We start from the raw sequence: 17,379 nt of genomic DNA on the forward strand, positions 1-17,379 counted from the left end.
AGTGATTTCTTGATAGCCAGAACGTGTGCTGTAGGAAGTGGTGGTCTTGCAAAATAGTACCTCAGAAACCTGTAGTGCTATTTAGGAAAAACAAGGCTGAGATGAGCACTTTTTTCTTCTTTTTTTTTGCAAACGAGGTCGGACAGACTCTCACAGAAGCAGCGGCCCCTCCGAGTAAGCCAGCACGGCTGTCCTTTCTCCCTGCAGTCCGCGGGCCGTCTGGCTTCCGAAGAGTTAAGCTGGAGCTCTGTGAGGTCACGAGTGACTTCACTGGCTCCGACTTTTGAAGCGGTCTTGGAGGGAGAGGGGAGGCAGGGCGAGGGGAAGTGACTCCCTCGGCTTCTTCACGTTCCCAGCGCAGCCCTGAGGGAGCAGTGTCCTCCCGGGAGCATGTCTCCGCGGAGTCGGGGGGCTGCAGCCCGCGCTCCCAGAGGAAGCAGCTGGAGGCGGGCGCTGGAGAGCCCTGGCCCATGATGAGGGTCTGCTGAACAGACGGGCCGAGGATGCCCTTCGCGCCCCTGACAACATCGCGGAGGCTGTGTGCTGGTGGAGGAGGTAACTGGGATCCGCTTTATGTTCTTTGTCTGGTCCCAGGCAGTGCTGGCTTCCGTGCGGCTGTTCGGGTCAGTTCAGTCGCTGGGTCAGTGTGTGACTGTGGCTAACGGAAAACTCCCTGGATCTCCAACTGTTTTGCTTCAAGTGGAAAACATTGTAAGAAGTCTTAGAAACTTAGGAAAATGAGAATCCCTGGGTATTGTTTTGTAAACCAGGACGACTGAAGCGCCCAGGGTGTGTTCCTGCGGGACTCTGGCGCTTGGGCAGTGAGGGGCTCCCTTGATGGGCCCTGCTGCCCTTTGGGGCCACAGGCATTGCTCTGCGCCCCCGCCCCCAGGGCGATGCCAGCCACCTCCTGCTCCACTTCAGGTGCCCGGAGGTCAGCAGCTTGAGGTTTTGTCATCCAGACGGCCGCACCAGGCGGCCACACTTATTTCTGGGGTATCAGTGCTCTGAAGGGAAGTTGGCTGTGCTGTTAGTGTAGAAACACGATCTGAGAATTCGGCGTTGGTTTTGAAACTTCAAAGGCCAGTCAGTTATCTATAGAAGAAAGTGTAAAGGGAGTTTTTTTTTCTGGAGCTGAGGGAACTCCAGCGCCACAGTTCTCTCTGGGAAGGTCTCTGTTCATGTTAGGGGCTTCCCTGGTAGCTCAGAAGGAAGAGCTGCCAGTCTTCCCTGAGACCCGGGTTCGATCCTTGGGTCAGGAAGATTCCCTGAAAGAGGACATGGCCACCCACTCCAGTGTTCTTGCCTGGAGAATCCATGGACGGAGGAGCCTTGGCGGGCTGCCGTCCATAGCGTCGCAGAGTCGGACGCGCCCGGGCAACTAAGCACTTGCCCCCGTGCAGGTTCAGGCCAGGGCACGTGCGGGACGCCGTAGGGTCAGACGGTGGACAAAGGCCGAAGTCAGTGTGTGGACGTAATTCCATTTTTGAGGTGCTTGAAGTTGAGCGTTCAAGGACACCCCCAAAGCCGGTGAGAACCCCAGTGCTTGGATGGCTGGGGTAATCAGCTGAGTATGACAGGTGTGTTGGTGAGTGTATATGGCATAAGCTGGTATTTCTTGCTTTGAGTACAGGTAAGTTTTAAATTTTAAGTTCGTATTTCCAACATCATGTCATTTATCTTACATAGCCTATCAGCATAAAATTTTTGCCTCTTTCTAAGTGGATATTTGGGGCTTCCCTGGTAGCTCGGCTGCTAAAGAATCCACCTGCAATGCAGAAGACCCTGGTTCTTTTCCTGGGTTGGGAAGTTCCTGTGGAGAAGAGATGGGCTACCCACTCCAGTATTCTTGGGCTTCCCCAAGTGGACATATCTCCAAGGTTTCATAACTTTGATAATAAAGGAGAAAGAGAATGCTTGATAAAAAGGACGTGAAGCATATTTTGTGGAAAACATCTGAGCTCAATGGCTATGAGCCTGGACTGAGGTTTAAGTTTTGCCTCCTTGTCTTACCGGCTAAGCTCTAGTGAACTGCGCAGACGCGTTTGAATCTCAGTCTCTTCCTGTGTGTGGTTGGGATGATGACAGTACTGACCGAGGTGCGTGGGTGGTGGTTGTGACTGTTAATGGAGGTGCAGTGTGTGGGAGCATTTAACAGCATTTCTCCCGCATTAATAAAAAGCTCAGCAAGTGTGAATAAAGCATGGCTGTCATTATGTGGAAGTTATTCTTCCTAACATCAGCACATGAAAGGACTTGGCCTTGCAGACTGGTGGTCATGCATGTGGGGCGGTGGTTTGCTCACACAGGAAGCGTCAGGACTTCGCTGTGCTGGCTTCCAGGCAGCTCCTCTGCAGCGCCTGCCCCTGCCCCTCCCCACTCGCTCCCACCAGACACCTCCCATGAAGCCTTTGGTGGAAGGAAGGCTGAGGGGGAAAGATGGGTAGCGAGCACAAAACCATCAACCCTTGGTGAACACGTCTTCGTGCTCACGTCCTTGCAGAGAGTGTATGTTTCATCGTGTTAGGACGTGGAGAACAGAGCTGCACACACAGGGGCCCGTGCCCCCCACTGGGGTGCAGCTGAGACATTGTCGGGACCTGGCCGCTCCTTCTGGCTCTCTCCACAGGTCAGGTCACGCGTGGCCTGCAGCTCTGCCTGCTCTTCCAGGGCTTTCCTGTGTTCCCGGGCTGGCCCATTCTCTCTTTATGCTCCAGGAGTTAGTAGGTGTGCAGTTGCGTGAAGCCTCTTAGCTTGTATTTCCTGGGCTGTAACTTGTGGATGATATCTTTTTTCCATGGTTATTGAAGAGATTAAATGAGAGAAACTATGTGAAAATGCCTAGCAATTTTTTGGCTCCTTTAAAAATTACTTTTTTTTTTTAATGTTACTATGAGTTAAAAAATTCTTAAAATTCATAAATGAGTCTCTTTTCCCCATTTTGCTTTTATAAAGATTTCATGTCTAGATTACTTTTTCTAAAGCTTTAGTAATTTAAAAGTGTCAGTTTCCATTTGCCTCCGTGATTTTCCAATGCCATCTACTATCATTATAGCTTTTAAACTTCATTTTGAACTCGTTTTCAAAATTATTAAAGGAATATATGCTGATGGCAATAATTTACACTGAAGTCCCTTTGGTCCCACTTTGCTGAGGGGACCTTCTGATGGTTCCGAGTGGATTCTTGCAAGGCATGGTCTGTGCAGCTCTGTGGGGACTGATTTTAAGCTGCCTTGCAGTGTGAAAGGACAAAGGACAGAAAGTTCTGTGGGATTCTCCGGCTCCCTGAGGCGCACGTCCTGTCTCCAGCTCTGTCGCTCAGCCCTGGCGTGTTTGGAAGTCCCTTGAAGGGCACCCACCTGCACAGTTGGGTTATGCCACCAGAGCTGAGTCAGGTGATGGGGCCGGCTCTGGCCACACCGTGGTTCCTGCCCTCAGGTCAGAGTTCCTGAGGGAGAGCGAGCCACGAGGGCGCTCTCAGCAGAGGCCGGGCTGACCCTGCTCCAGAAACGCCCCGTCCTGAAATTCTAGGGGAGGCAGAGCCTGTACTGGGTTCCAGTGGGGATGTCAGAGATCCAGCGGGAACGTTCGTGACTGTGTAGCTGGCCTGAGGGTGTGGTTCAGTCCCCCGGTCTACCTCGGGGTTTGGCTTTTTGTCATTAGTGACGTCGGGTGGAGGGGGCGTACGAGAGGAAGGTGTGGGCCCGGCTGCTGTGGCGGCTGCTCACCAGCTGTGGGCCCTGCAGAGCGTCTTTGGTCCCCAGTTTCTTTACTCGGAAGATGAGACTGTTGTGGGGGTGAAGGGAAACAATGCAGGAGAAAGTGCTAGGGGGCCTGCAGGTTGCTCCGAGGATGACTGACGTCCCTCCCGTGTTTGGTGGGCGCCCTTGACCTCCCCCATCGTCTGTGAGCAGCGTGTGTTCCCCAGCCCCTCAGAGGTCCCAGAGTGCCTGCAGCCTGTCTTCAGAAGCGGGGCGGGCAGCAGAGTGGCCGTGCTCAGAATGCACTTACCCCAGCCGCTCCCTTTTGTTGGTTCAGCTGGTGCTCCGTGGAGCCCTGCCTGTCAGCCAGGGGAGCCGGGACTGAGGCCCAAAGCCCGAGCATCTCTGCCGGCCCAGCCTGTGCTGGTCCCGAGACCCAGTCGCTTCCTCTCTTGCTCGTCCGTTTCCTCATCTGTAAGACATTTGTACTTGACGTGGAAATGATGACTCTCTTTCTTTTTCTGTCATTTCTCCACCTTGCTGTATCCACCATCCACTGAACGATTTCTGCTTCCTCTTTTAAACAACTTAAGACAGTTATCTTCAAGAAGGTAGGTAAGTAATGAGGCTGAACACCAAGCTGAGGGATGCTGTGTTGACTCTGAGTCCTAAGTGAGGAAAGGGTGACCGGGGGTGTTCAGGGTAAGTATCAAATTGCCCCACCCACAGCCACTGACCTTGACATTGCTTTATTTGGTATTCATCCAGCTTTGGTCACCTTTACTTATGGCTTCCCTGTCTCAGGCCTGTTGTTAATGGGAGCTGTGAGTACCTGAAGGGGTGAGAAAAAGGATGCTGGCAGCTGAAATGGACATTCTCCCCCCTGAGAAGACCTGGAGAGAATGTTCCTGGAGCAGCAGGCAGTCATCCCGGCCGGGCGGGGAGAGGCCTGTGGCCAGGCTGTGTGGGAGACGTTCACATCCTGTGGTTTAGTTCTCCTTGCTGTTCATCCCTCCTGGTTTCCTAGGTCCTTTGTCTAAATATTGCTGAAGAAAGGAGAGGAGAGGAGAGGGGAAGAGAAGAGAGGAGAGGAGCACAGCTACCACGTGTGGACACTTTAGTCCGGCTTTCCCAGGACAAGACTGTGGTTCCGGGTGACGGGATGACAGGGAAACATTTGTATTTCTTTCATATTTTGCTGCTTAAAAGGTAAACAAAAACGACAGTTAAAGACTGTCTCTGCAGCTTACAAATCAGAAGGCTCAGGCCTGGCTGGGCAGTGGAGACGGTCGCTGACCACTGGAACATGTGTCTCTAGTCAGTCCCTTGGGGGACTCCTCAGGTGAGCTGGCTCTTAGAGGTTCGTGATATGTTCTCTGGTTGAAACAGTTCACCCAGAGGATTCCAGCACTCCTGGCTCCCAAGGCAGTGGTCGATGTGAGGAACACGGATTTGCATGTGATTGGTGCAAAGATCTGAGTGTGTGACCGTGATGGAGGAACCACCTCTGGGCCCTTCCAGTTACGGTGTGAGGAAGGATCCTGTTGCTCAAGGCCTAACCTGCTCGCCGAATTCCGCAGCGCGGGGTCTCAGATGCTGACCTGGCGTCAGCTTTGTGACAAGCAGGTCAGTGTCTGTCCAGGTGTCAGGTGATTCAGTGCCGCCTCAAGATCCTAGGTGGGCACGTGGCCCACAGGTGTAGCAGGCAATCCGGAGTCAGCCGGAGGAGGAAGTGGGTGGAGGGTGGGCTTTGCCTTGGATTTTCTGGCGTCTTGACCTTGAGGAGCCAGGTCAAGGTCTAGGGTGTGGTAAGCAGTCCAGGGTGTGGTCCCCTCCTTGGCTTCGACTTTGCGGTCACCATGGAAATTACAGAGCTGAGCATTTTCCGAAGCTTGAAAATGAGGGAACTCAAGTCTCCACCTGGAACACGACCAAAGAACTCCAGTTGCCGCATTTACCGTAGCGACAAGCCGCCAAGGCCGCGGCCCCAGCTTCCCTGTGGGCTTCTGTCCTCCGGGCTCCGCAGGATGAGCAGGGTGGACTTCCCAGCCCCGTGCTGGGAAAGCCACCTCTTCTTTTCAAAGGAAAGCGACATTTTTGCTAACAAACTGTTTCAATTAGTACAACACACACACACACGCATACGCACACACACGCGCGTGCACACACTTGCTGCCATGTGCCCTGCTGCTCCTCCTGGGAGCACCCTCTGCCACCCCCCGCCCTGGGTCAGTAGAGCCCTGCCTGTGGCTCTGGCTCTTCTCGGGACCCTGAGGTCCATCTGCCGGAGCTGCACAGGGTGTGGTGAGGATCGGGACCCACCCAGGGCTGGCTGGTGTGGAAGCAGTGTTTATCTTGTGTTGCACTCAGCTTTAGGAAAACAACTGAGGACACAGCAGTCTGCGTGTGACCAAGTTACACCAACTTGGTTAAGGACGAGTGGCGCTGTGAAGGAAGGGACAGGGCTCAGGGGTCTTTCTTCTTGCAGTACTGCATGCTGTGTGGCCAGGAGGGTCCCTCCTGTGCTCGGAGGCCATTCCGCTCACATGCTGTCCTCTCCCTCTGCCTCAGGGCTGCTCCACTCGTCACAGACCTTTCCCCGCATATTTCTCCAGCCCCTGTTCCATCTTGCTGAGCAACTGATGGACAAGGCCTTTGAGTGATTGTTTTGCCATGGCCGTTGTGTGTGTGAGGCCAGCGTGACTCTGACCAGCCTGGGGAGACCTCCTGACCTGTCCGTGGAGGGAGGCCTCTGCAGTTGTCCCACATCTGACGCTGATCCTGGGGCCTTAAGAAGAGCATCATGCTGGGAGGTGGGAGACGTGGGCTCTGGCCCTAGTTCTGTTTACATTCACAGTCTTAACCTCATTCCGCGGCCTTTATTTACTCTTTGGGAAAATGAGATTAAAGTAATTCACAAAGTGTATTTTCAACTCCAAAAATTCATTACTTGGCTCTATGTTAAAGTGTTAGTTGCTAAGTTGTGTCTGACTCTTTGCAGCCCCATGGGCTCCTCTGTCCATGGAATTCTCCAGGCAAGAATACTGGAGTAGGTAGCCATTCCCTTCTCCAGGGGATCTTCCCGATCCAGAATTGAACCCAGGTCTCCTGCGTTGCAGGCAGATTCTTTACCAGCTGAGCCACCAGGGAAGCCTTGGCTCTATGAAATCATACTAATTCTGGCTCCTTAGGTTAGCTCTCTGTGACCAGTTAGGATCTTCTATATAAGAGCAGATTGAAAAGCAATTAGGAGCCTGGAGTTGGAGCAGGTAGAGGAGCTCCCGGGTTGAGCAGCCATGGGTGCCGCTGGCTGGATGGAGGCTGGATGGAGGCAGGTGGCTTGAGAGAACCGGTTTCATTCTCCCACTGTCTGCCTTGGGCTGTTTCCACAGCCTGACATCCTGCCCTGTAATTCTGTGGAGGCAGTAACCACTGGTTACCCTTCCTCAGCCTGAGTTGACTGAGAAGAAGCACTTACTTTGAAACCCAAATACGCCTCTTCCAGGAAGGCGAATGCACAGATGGCAGCAGACTATAATTCTTTTCTTGGCTGCATAAGTGACTGAAGCTTGCGTCTCCTCCAGCCCTCATCAGAGGGTCCTTGTTTCTCACCGGAACGCAGAAGTGGGAGCCCCAGCAGCTGGAGTGAAACCAGGGTGGAGGAGGTGCGCGTCCACGGGCCCCTCTCCTGACTCAGCGTTCGGCGTGTGAAACCAGGGTGGAGGAGGTCCGCGTCCACGGGCCCCTCTCCTGACTTAGCGTCCAGCGTGTGTCTGTGTGTGTGTGTGTTGCAGGCCTGTACGCAGGGCCATGTTCCCGCCCTTTGGAGCTGAAGCGGCGTGCAGGGGGCTGTCCTGAGACTGGGCTTTCTGGTGCCTGTGACTCGCTCTGTGACTCTGGGCATGTCCCTTATTCCTTTCTGAGCTGACCTCATGTTTCAAATGAGGGAGTTGGGCTAGCAGGGTAGTATTTAGGGCTTGTTCCAGAGCCAGTGTGTGCCAGGAACTTGAGATGCCCCTCTTCATCCACAGGGTGTGGGAGAGGGGCAGTGGAGAGAGGCAGCGGAGAGGGGCAGCTGAGCGGGGCAGGAGGGAGCAGCCAGCCTGTGCAGATGCCCCACGTCTAGCCTGGAACCCAAGCGGGCAGGAGCTGCCTCCTGACTTTTGTGCAGCACAAAGTCCCAGTTACCGCAGAGCGCCTTACAGTGGACAGTGCCTCTGGTCAGTGTGATGGTTTGGGCATCTATTTATCTAGGCGTCATAGCCTGAGGTACCCTGTTAGGAGCTGAGCCGCCCAGGAACAGGAGAGGCCTCCCAGTCTGAATGGTTCCCTCACGGCCATGGCGCCTTTGAACTCTCTGTCCCTTCACAAGGAGTGTCTCTGTCCAGGGGTGGCAGAGCCGTTTCTGCCCATCCCTCTCGTCTTGTTTCTTTGTTTTTCCTGCGACAGAAGCCTCAGGGGCTCTCACCGCCCGGCCCTTGTTAAGTGTCTGTTCACATTCAGGTTGAAGACCTGCTAGTGCCTTTGAGCCTTGAAGGGAGGTTTAGCAGGAACATCTGTGCTCCTCCAGGGGACCTCCTATTCGATCTGTAAGCCAGCGCATGCATTGAATGGCTTATTGAGAATATTTTCTGCTCACGAGGGGATCTGAAAAATTTCCCGTCCATATCCATTCAGTTCTGCAGGGCATCCTTAGAGATGCTGAACTGCCATGTTTAAAATACATCCCAGCTTGGTGAGGGATCCAGCTCTTCCCATTCTGGAGAGGCTTTTACTGAGGCTCATCCCACTGACTTCAGTGAAGGGGTTACAGCTGCTTTTAGTCATCTGTGCTGTTGGGCAACAGAGATATAAAGGATTTCTTTATATACGTTTATCTCATTGAAAACGATAGTTTCAGTATTTTCTCCTGTCACACTTTTAGACAAGGAGATAGTTTGATTTCACCCGAGTTCGTGCCTTCCGACGTTTCCTGGCTGATGTAGCGATGAGACCTCAGAACTTGCACCTGTGGGAAATGCAGGGAGAGGGTCCAGGGAGTCCGGGGAGAGGAGCCCCCTGCCCACCCCACGGACACATCTGGCAGGGAGCCGATGTGGGGATTCCAGAGCCTGTCCTTGGAGTGCTTGTCCCCTGAAATCCTGTCCTGTGAGCCCGTAAGTGGTGGCTGAGGAGAGAGCTGCCACGCTGCTCGCGTCACTGCCCGTGGGACCATGAACAGGACTGCATCAGTGGTGTGTCTGCCCGAGGACATGGCGACAGTCCTGGCTCATTCCTACCTGTTGGCCTTTCCTCTCCTGTCCTCGTCAGGATAATGTCTGTCTACATGTGGACTGCATCACTGACTCAATGGACATGAGTCTGAGCAAACTCCGGGAGATCGTGAAGAACAGGGAAGCCTGGTACGCTGCAGTTCATGGGGTCGCAGAGTCAGACGTGACTTAGCCACTGAACAGCAACACCAAGAGGTGCCAAGCTTCTAGAAGTACTATAACCTCCAATCAGAATGGTATTAGTGGAATGCGCTATTTACTCTTGAGAAGATGTTCTAATTTAATAAATCCCATATTTTTATCTCATGCTTTTTTTTCCCTTTTGAACAAACTTACCCACAAGTTAAAACTTTATTTAAAAACAACAAGGTTTTAGAAAATCTAGGCTAGTTTGTGAACTCGTATGACACACTTTGAGTCTCCCATGGCTGTACATTCTTAGATTTGAGTGCAAAGTTTTCCCCACCAATTTGGAATGAACTGGGCATTGTAGCTGGTTCTGTATGAAACAGTTGTTTCGGATCCCGACTGTAACGACGTCATTTTCTTTATACCCAAAGTAAATGCTGTTCAGGCTAGATTATTTTGGAATTCGACTGCTCTATTTTTCTCCTGATTAAAATCTTCTGTTGCAAAGGAGCTCTGCTAGTTTCCCTTATAAGTTACTGTTTTTGTGCGTCTAACTTTTCTAGTAATAAATCTTATTTTTCCATGAGAAAGCAGCCCGTGCTATTTAAGGTGGAGTAGGGGTTGTGGTTGAAATTGCAAACACATCCAGCGTTCTGTTTTGGTTTTCTAACTTCAGAGTGTCTTTTCAGTGGAAGTGATCCAGTCTCAGTCGTTACTATCTTCAGCCAAGATAAAGTATACTTTAAGTTGTTTACATGCAAGGCCCTGGAGCAGAGGGAGAAAAAGCGCTAGAGCCCCAGGGAGTCTTTAGTAGAGTTTTCAAGTTTCTGAGGGAAGACAGAAGTGTATCCACTTTAAATTTTTTGTGTGGGCATGAAAAAGAATAGGGGAGAGATGGACATGTAGGAAATTCCACCCACTCTAGAAGCCTCATGGGCCAGATGTAGGGCCGTTCCTTCACTTTCTCTGACATCTCCAGATTTCGAGAATAATTATTTGTATTGTTTTCCCCTGTGCAGATCAGCTTAACTCTTAGATGATTATGGATAACTTATATGATTTAAAGTGTATTAATGCAAGTCTTAGGGCTTCCCTGGTGGCTCGGATGGTAAAGACTCTGCCTGCAATGCAGGAGACCCAGGCTCGATCCCTGGGTCAGGAAGGTCTCCTGGAGTAGGAAATGGCTACCCGCTCCAATATTCTTGCCTAGAAAATCCCATGGAAAGAGGAGCCTGGTGTCCAGGGGGTTGCAAAGAATTGGACACAACTGAGCGACTAACAGTGCAAGTCTTACTGTGATTATATTCACATTTGTAATCCCATCAAGCTAGCTACTGGACCCCTTTTAGGGCCAGAACTACCTCTGCGGTAGGTAGGTAGCATTGTGTGTAGAGTTAAAAGCCTGGTTCTTTACCTGAGGACTTGTCTTCAGAGCCTAACCTGACCATTTCCTGACAGTGTTACCTTGGGCAAAAAGCCCTCCTTTCTGTCCTTTATGCAGAGGTCACAGCAATACTAACTTCCTAGAGGCATTATTAGGATCAGTTCAGATGATGTTTTGAAGCGCTTGACACAGTGCCCGGAGCTAGGAGGTGTGCCGGAGATGTCGGCCACTGCCAGCGCCTTTGCCGTCACCTCCCTGCCAGGCCCCTCCACAGCGGGCGCACGCCTCTGCTGTAGCGTGCCTTTCACATGAACCCCATCAAGCCCAGAGCTCAGCTCAGCAACCAGCGGCAGTGCTCCATGCCCACCCCTTTCCTGCTTTTCTGCACCTTCTACCCTTTTTTGGCATCTTTCTGTCTGGTGGCTCAGTCAGTAAAGAGTCTGCCTGCAATGTGGGAGACCTGGGTTCAACCCCTGGGTCGGGAAGATCCCCTGGAGAAGGAAATGGCAACCCACTCCAGTATTCTTGCCTGGAGAATCACCATGGGTGGAGGAGCCTGGTGGGCTACAGTCCATGGAGTCACAAAGAGTCAGACACAACTGAGTGACTAACACTTTCTGTCAGGGGTGCTAGGTGAGCATGGAGGTTATATTTTAAAGCTGTTATTAGAGGAGGAAAAAGAACTACAGATCCCGAATACAGAATCTCTGCAGTTTCCTTCCAGGATGAAGAAACTTAAAAATGTCTCTTTATTGTACGAAGAGAAGAAAAAAGAAATTCAAAGAATGTCTGAGTCTCTTCCTCAGATTTTTCAGTATGGGGATTCTGATTCTTCATCCTGAAAGTTGGTTTATAGAAAATTAACTTTTAATAATGGATTCCTATGGGACTTCCCTTGTGGCATAGTGGTAAAGAATCTGCCCACCAATGTAGGAGACACAGGAGATGCGGGTTCGAACCCTGGGTTGGGAAGTTCCCCTGGAAAAGGAAATGGCACCCCACTGCAATATTCTTGCCTGGAGAATCCCATGGACAGAGGAGGCTGGCAGGCTACGGTCCACGGGGTTACAGAGAGTCGGACATGCCTGAGAACACACACGAGCATAATCCTTCTGATGATTTTGCAGTTTAGCAACAACTATGGCAGAGATAGAGTCTTCTAGAGAGACGCATCGACATGGGAAAGCCAACCTGCAAACAGCATCTCCTGATAAAACAGACTAACAGGAGGATTTACGGGTCTCTGCTCAAGTGCAGCCCGTGCCTGGCCCCACGCGTCCTGGCAGAGGGGTCCGTAGAGGAAGGCTGCTCTGCCTTCGCGCCGTACCAGCCTTTCTTTAGTGCGTGGCCTCTCCTCTGACGTGTGCTACATCTAGAAGCATTGCTGAAGAGTGCCCACGGACTGAAGAGTAGCAGTCTGTGTGTAAGTAAACCGTGCCATTTGTGTGAGCTCTGACCCACTCCAGTGTTCTTGCCTGGAGAATCCCAGGGACAGGGGAGCCTGGTGGGCTGCCATCTATGGGGTCACACAGAGTCAGACACGACTGAAGCGACTTAGCAGCAGCAGCAACCTCATCTTAGCCAAGGAAACGGCTTAGCCTTTGACTGTTACTTTAAAAATTTGGTGACATACAAAATTTTAATCAAATCAGATAAATACTTCAACACCATATTGTTTGTCTATTTAAGAAATCTTAATAGAAATTCTGTATGTAACCTAACAAACTACATGCTTATACATGTATATACATACAAAAGTACATGTATATACACATATACATCTTTGGCTTTGAATGAATTTCTAAATGGAGATAAAGTCAAACCTCTCATTTAAATAAATAAATATATATATATACACACACAATGTAATCCGGGCTTCCTTTGTAGCTCAGTTGGTAAAGAATCTGCCTGCAATGCAGGAGACCAGGGTTCAATTCCTGGGTTGGGGAGATCCCCTGGGGAAGGAAATGGCAGCCCACTCCAGTAATTCTTGCCTGGAGAATCCCATGGACAGGCTACAGTCCATGGGGTCGCGAGAGTGGGACATGACTTAGGGACTAAACCACCAATCTCATCTTTAAAGAAAATGAAACCAAATACCCAGATGGCTGTGAAAAAGAACCGACAAAGTTTTTTCCACTTAAGCAGCATTTTTATGTCAAAAATAAACTACCTCTGCTAGATGGCCTCTAAGCAGTCTCTGCAGCCCAGAGGGATTACAGAAAGGTCTGTGCCTTTGGAAACACATGGCCTGGAGCGGGTTGGGTTCAACGGGATTCACACAGTGATGCTGCAGAGTAGCCGAGGTTTAGGTCCAGGGAGCCCTGGTTGTGGGCTAAACGCTAACTGGGTGATCCTCGGTCTGCCGACTCAAGACTCTGTGTGCGTCAGCAGTGGACTCCAGGTACTTCCCCCTTTTTAGAGCCTAAGAACTCTTTTAAAATTAATTTTAATTGGAGGCTAATTACTTTACAATAATGTGGTGGTTTTCACCATACACGGGTGTACATGTGTCCCCCTGTCCCGAACCCCCCTCCCACCTCCCTCCCCATCCCATCCCTCTGGGTCGTTCCAGTGCACCAGCTTTGAATGCCCTGCTTCATGCATCGAACTTGCACTGGTCATCTGTTTCACATACGGTAATATACATCAGTTCAGTAGCTCAGTTGTGTCTGAGTCTTTGAGACCCCATGGACTGCAGCACGCCAGGCCTCCCTGTCCATCACCAACTCCCGGAGTTTGCCCAAACTCATGTCCATTGAGTCGGTGATGCCATCCAACCTTCTCATCCTCTGTCATCCCCTTCTCCTCCTGCCCTCAATCTTTCCCAGCATCAGGGTCTTTTCAAATGAGTCAGCTCTTCACATCAGGTGGCCAAAGTATTGGAGTTTCAGCTTCAGCATCAGTCCTTCCAATGAGTATTCAGGAGTGATTTCCTTTAGGATGGGCTTTTTGGATCTCCTTACTGTCCAAGGGACTCTCAAGAGTCTTCTCCAACACCACAGTTCTAAAGCATGAATTCTTCGGTGCTCAGCTTTCTTTATAGTCCAACTCTCACATCCATACATGACTACTGGGAAAACCATAGCCTTGACTAGATGGACCTTTGTTGGCAAAGTAATGTCTCCACTTTTTAATATGCTGTCTAGGTTGGTCATAACTTTCTTCCAAGGAGTGAGTAAGATACATGTTTCAACGCTATTCTCTCAATTTTAAGTTCTGGCTAAACTGGGAGAAGGAAGGTGAAGTCCGTCAGGTTTTTGGAAAGAGCAGGGGAGGAGCCCTGTGCTGCCCTTCTGCTCCTGTGACAAGTGGGTAGGTTTCTTTATCAGGTCTACCTCTTCTGCCCCTGTATTGGTCTCGGGTCCTCTGCCCACAAATGGAGTAGGTTCTCATTAAACCAAAGAAAGGACAGGTACCGCTCGTTTTAAGCTTTTAGATTCATTCTTTACCCTCCTACACTGAATCAGGCAGGGCTTTCCTCCTGGTGCTGCGGTTCATTTTGGTAGATGGCCTGCCCTGCTCTTTCTGAGACTTCCTGAGAAGAGCAGCAGGCAAGGGTCTCTCAAAAAACACAAAGAATCATGGCCTTCTTCATAGTTGAGTTATCCAGGCATGACTGGTTGATACCAGCTGCCTGGATGGAACCCAGAAGAGCCCACCCATTCAGCAGCATCCTTTCTCCCACGCAGTTCAGATGACGCCTGTACTGCCTCTCTTCCTCACACCTGGGATCCAGGGAACTCTTTCTCTTTATGGCAAATAAGGACAGTTTCTCCATGCTGGTGGGTGTTAAGACTCATGTGTTTGTGTGTGTGTGTATGTGTGTGTGTAAGTAAATAGACTTCATTTTTTCTGAACTAAGATTACAAAGAACTCTCAGTTTTATCACATGGTTGAAACTAGACCTGCTTTGTCAGAGTTTGACTGGGGGTGACACTGAGCTCTGCTCTGGGTGTCCCAGCATCCCAAGGGGCTGCTGTAGTGGACTCTCCTCACTAAGAACACCCCATTTCCATGTGAGCGTGCACACACACAGGTACCAACAAGTAGGCCATCCAGCTAGCGTGCGCCCTACCTGGCTGCCTTGGGCACGGCCAGGGGCTCACCAGGCCATTCAGGTAGTAAACCTGATTTTTATCCGACAGAAATCAAGAGACTTATTTTACTTTCTGTTCCCTTGTTAGGGTCTTCACCGTTGCTTTCTAAATGTCACACAGTAATCTAGTGACTTTATCAGGTCTAGTAGACTGCTGTGGACTTTTAGAGGTAGAAGGGATATTCATCTCCCCTTCCCCCGCTCCTGCAGGGTTGTGCAGATGAATGAACATACTGAAGCTGAGGGAGTGAGAGGTACTTGCCCCAAGCCTCACAGTTAATGATGAGAGCCAAACAAGATCGCACCTCTCTTGGCTTCCACACGTACCCGAGCCCCTCACATCTGACCGCTGTTGGTGAGTGTGTGTGCTCACATCTGACCGCTGTTGGTGAGTGTGTGTGCAGCAGTGCGCTGGGTCACAGGTACCCCGGGGGGATGGAGCAGTGTGGTCCCCGGGGTGGCCTATGGAGCCAGGCCGCCTGGACACACACCCCAGCTCTGCCATTCTGCTCGCCCGTGCCCCAGCCGCCCTGTCTGACAAGGGGACGTATTAATGATCCCTGCTTCGTAGGGTTGTCATGAAGATCAAGTGCACCGATGCGTGTAAACGTCTCAGAACCATGCCTGGAACACTGAAAGTGAATACATACTGACTGTCATTTTGGTCTGAATGATTTGAATGGCAGTGGAGAGGAATTCGCAGAGGCCATCATGGCCTAAACACAGAAATGTTTAGCTTAGCCTGGCAGACCAGCGGGGGATCATTTGGTTCGTTTAGCGGCAAAGTGTGCCCCCCGCTCCCCCTGCCCAGGTCAACCCTGGGAGCCATCGTGTTTGTTACAAGTGCGGTTACTCAGGAGCGATTGGGGAGCCTGTGGATTCGCTGTCAGCATGACCCTGCGGGGCGTTTTTCAGGCAGAAGGTGGTCCTCACCAAGTTCTTCTGGTCCATTCGCTTGGTGGTTACTTCCTTTGAAGTAATGCAGGTTGATTTGTTCACGATCCGGAGGACGAGGGGATCCACAGTAGGATTCTTCAGGGTCCGTGGGATGACAGGTTTCTGCTAAGCTCAAGCCAGTATTTTGTCCCTCAGTGTAATAATGTAAATTACGGTGTGGAGTTTAAGAGCATGTGGGCGGAGAGGGAGAAAAGTTTTATGGAAGGATGGCCCTGCATTGTCTGTCTGTGTGAATGATGTGGGGCTGAGATAACCACAAAGCATTGCTGATAACCCCCAGGTCTGCCAGTGCCCTTCCGAAGGCCGTGTCATGGGCGAGCTCCCCCGCGCTCCAGTCTCGCCTCGAGTAAGGTCCTCGGGGACAAGCCCAGTGGTACTTGGGGCGCAGCGTTGAGTCGCTTTACCGTGAGTGCCACCTCTGAAAGATGTGTTCCAAAACCACCGGAGCTGCGGAACCTCCTCAGGAAGCGGTTTTTCCCTCGGGGTGAGTCGTTGCAGACGCGAGCCTCCACGGCGGCCTCCTCCCCTCGGGGTGAGTCGTTGCAGACGCGAGCCTCCACGGCAGCCTCCTCCGGTGCTGGCCGGAGCCTCACACCCGCCGAGCCTCACACCCGCCTTGCCTTTCCGTGCCAAGTGGAGGCGCCACCTTTAAGGGCCCGGAGTTGTGTGAGGAGAAGCAGGCTCGGGGAGTGAGGCGAAGAGGTGATCTCTGAGAGAGGCAGGGGACTCTGTCTTTTGACAGAGGCTCTTTAAAAAGGGAACCTCCGCTCTACTGGGGAGTGAGGCGAAGAGGTGATCTCTGAGAGAGGCCAGGGGACTCTGCCTTTTGACAGAGGCTCTTTAAAAAGGGAACCTCCGCTCTACTGCTTTTGGTCTTTTTTTTTTTTTTTCCCTCTCTTTTGTGCTTAAGAAAATATTTTCCCTTAGAAGTACAGTTAGACTTGTGTATAAAAGTTCAGTGGAGACGACGTATTTGGACTCGGGGTGTCTTTTCTGTTTATGCCCTGATAAAATAACTGTCAGAAACTGATGGATTAAGCTTCGGGATTTGTGTTTCTTCTCCTGGTGAGAAGGTTGTTGAGAGAGCTGAGCGCAGGAAGTGGTGTTTTGAGATTTAGTTCCCTTTTCAAGGACCTCTCCCTTCTGTTTGTTTTAAAGTGGGTTTTCAGTTTTCCATTTGTATGATAAGGCCATTTCCTCTGGGTCATTTGTAGAATATTCAGAGACAGATTGAAATTGCTGAAAAACAAACAGGGCCTAGAGTCAAAACATTTTTGAAATGCAGTGAACTGAAATAGGTTGTCAGCCACTGAAAGCTTATATTTGTTTTACTGAACATTATTATTAAAAAAAAAAAGTTGAACTTTTTTGGCTTGCACATAAAGTTTCCCCAAGTCTTTAGTTTAGTTTTTTTTTTTTTTTTTTTAAAGAGGCCAGGGCACGTTTATTGAATAATGATGTTTAGACTGAATATCCAGAAGTGCTTATGGAGAACATAGGAACTGAGGAAGGGAGGGTCAGACCATTTCCTTTCCAGGAAATCCACGTTCTCTCACTTGTTCAGAATGGTTTGACAGTGCAGACCTTTAGGTCATTTTCACACCCAGTGTTTTCAGTCATACCATGAAGTCGTAGCTCTACGTGACATCAGATCTAAAGCCCTAATATTACTTGCAAAAGATTGTTTTAGAAATGAAAGCCCTACTCAGGGCTGCAAGGCGATTCCAGGTGTGAGCTTTGTCAGATGGCATTACAGGATTAACTAGCTGGGCTATATGATTCATCTGAGACACGAGCCAACTTAAACCCATTCATAATTGTGCTCCTTATCAGAGA

General features: G+C 50.6%; 1 protein-coding gene across 8 annotated transcripts in view; it reads left to right on the top strand.

The window, feature by feature from the left end:
* PSD3 (pleckstrin and Sec7 domain containing 3) overlaps positions 1 to 17,379 on the top strand; it is a 596,024-nt gene that overhangs the window by 291,096 nt on the left and 287,549 nt on the right. Inside the window, exon 1 of one of the 8 annotated variants that reach the window (XM_059882384.1) lies at positions 369 to 555. The exons of 6 other annotated variants lie outside the window; for them this stretch is intronic. Coding sequence is in view for 1 of the 2 variants with exons in the window: in XM_024986362.2 (XP_024842130.1) it covers positions 15,969 to 16,027 (59 nt within the window). In the remaining variant the exon portion in view is untranslated. Of the gene's footprint in view, positions 1 to 368; positions 556 to 5,787; positions 16,028 to 17,379 lie in introns of those variants that run through there. One more of the 8 variants, XM_024986362.2, reaches the window with a different exon arrangement.

Source organism: Bos taurus, chromosome 27, assembly GCF_002263795.3.
Source record: "Bos taurus isolate L1 Dominette 01449 registration number 42190680 breed Hereford chromosome 27, ARS-UCD2.0, whole genome shotgun sequence".
In the NCBI taxonomy this organism is placed as follows: Eukaryota; Metazoa; Chordata; class Mammalia; order Artiodactyla; family Bovidae; genus Bos; species Bos taurus.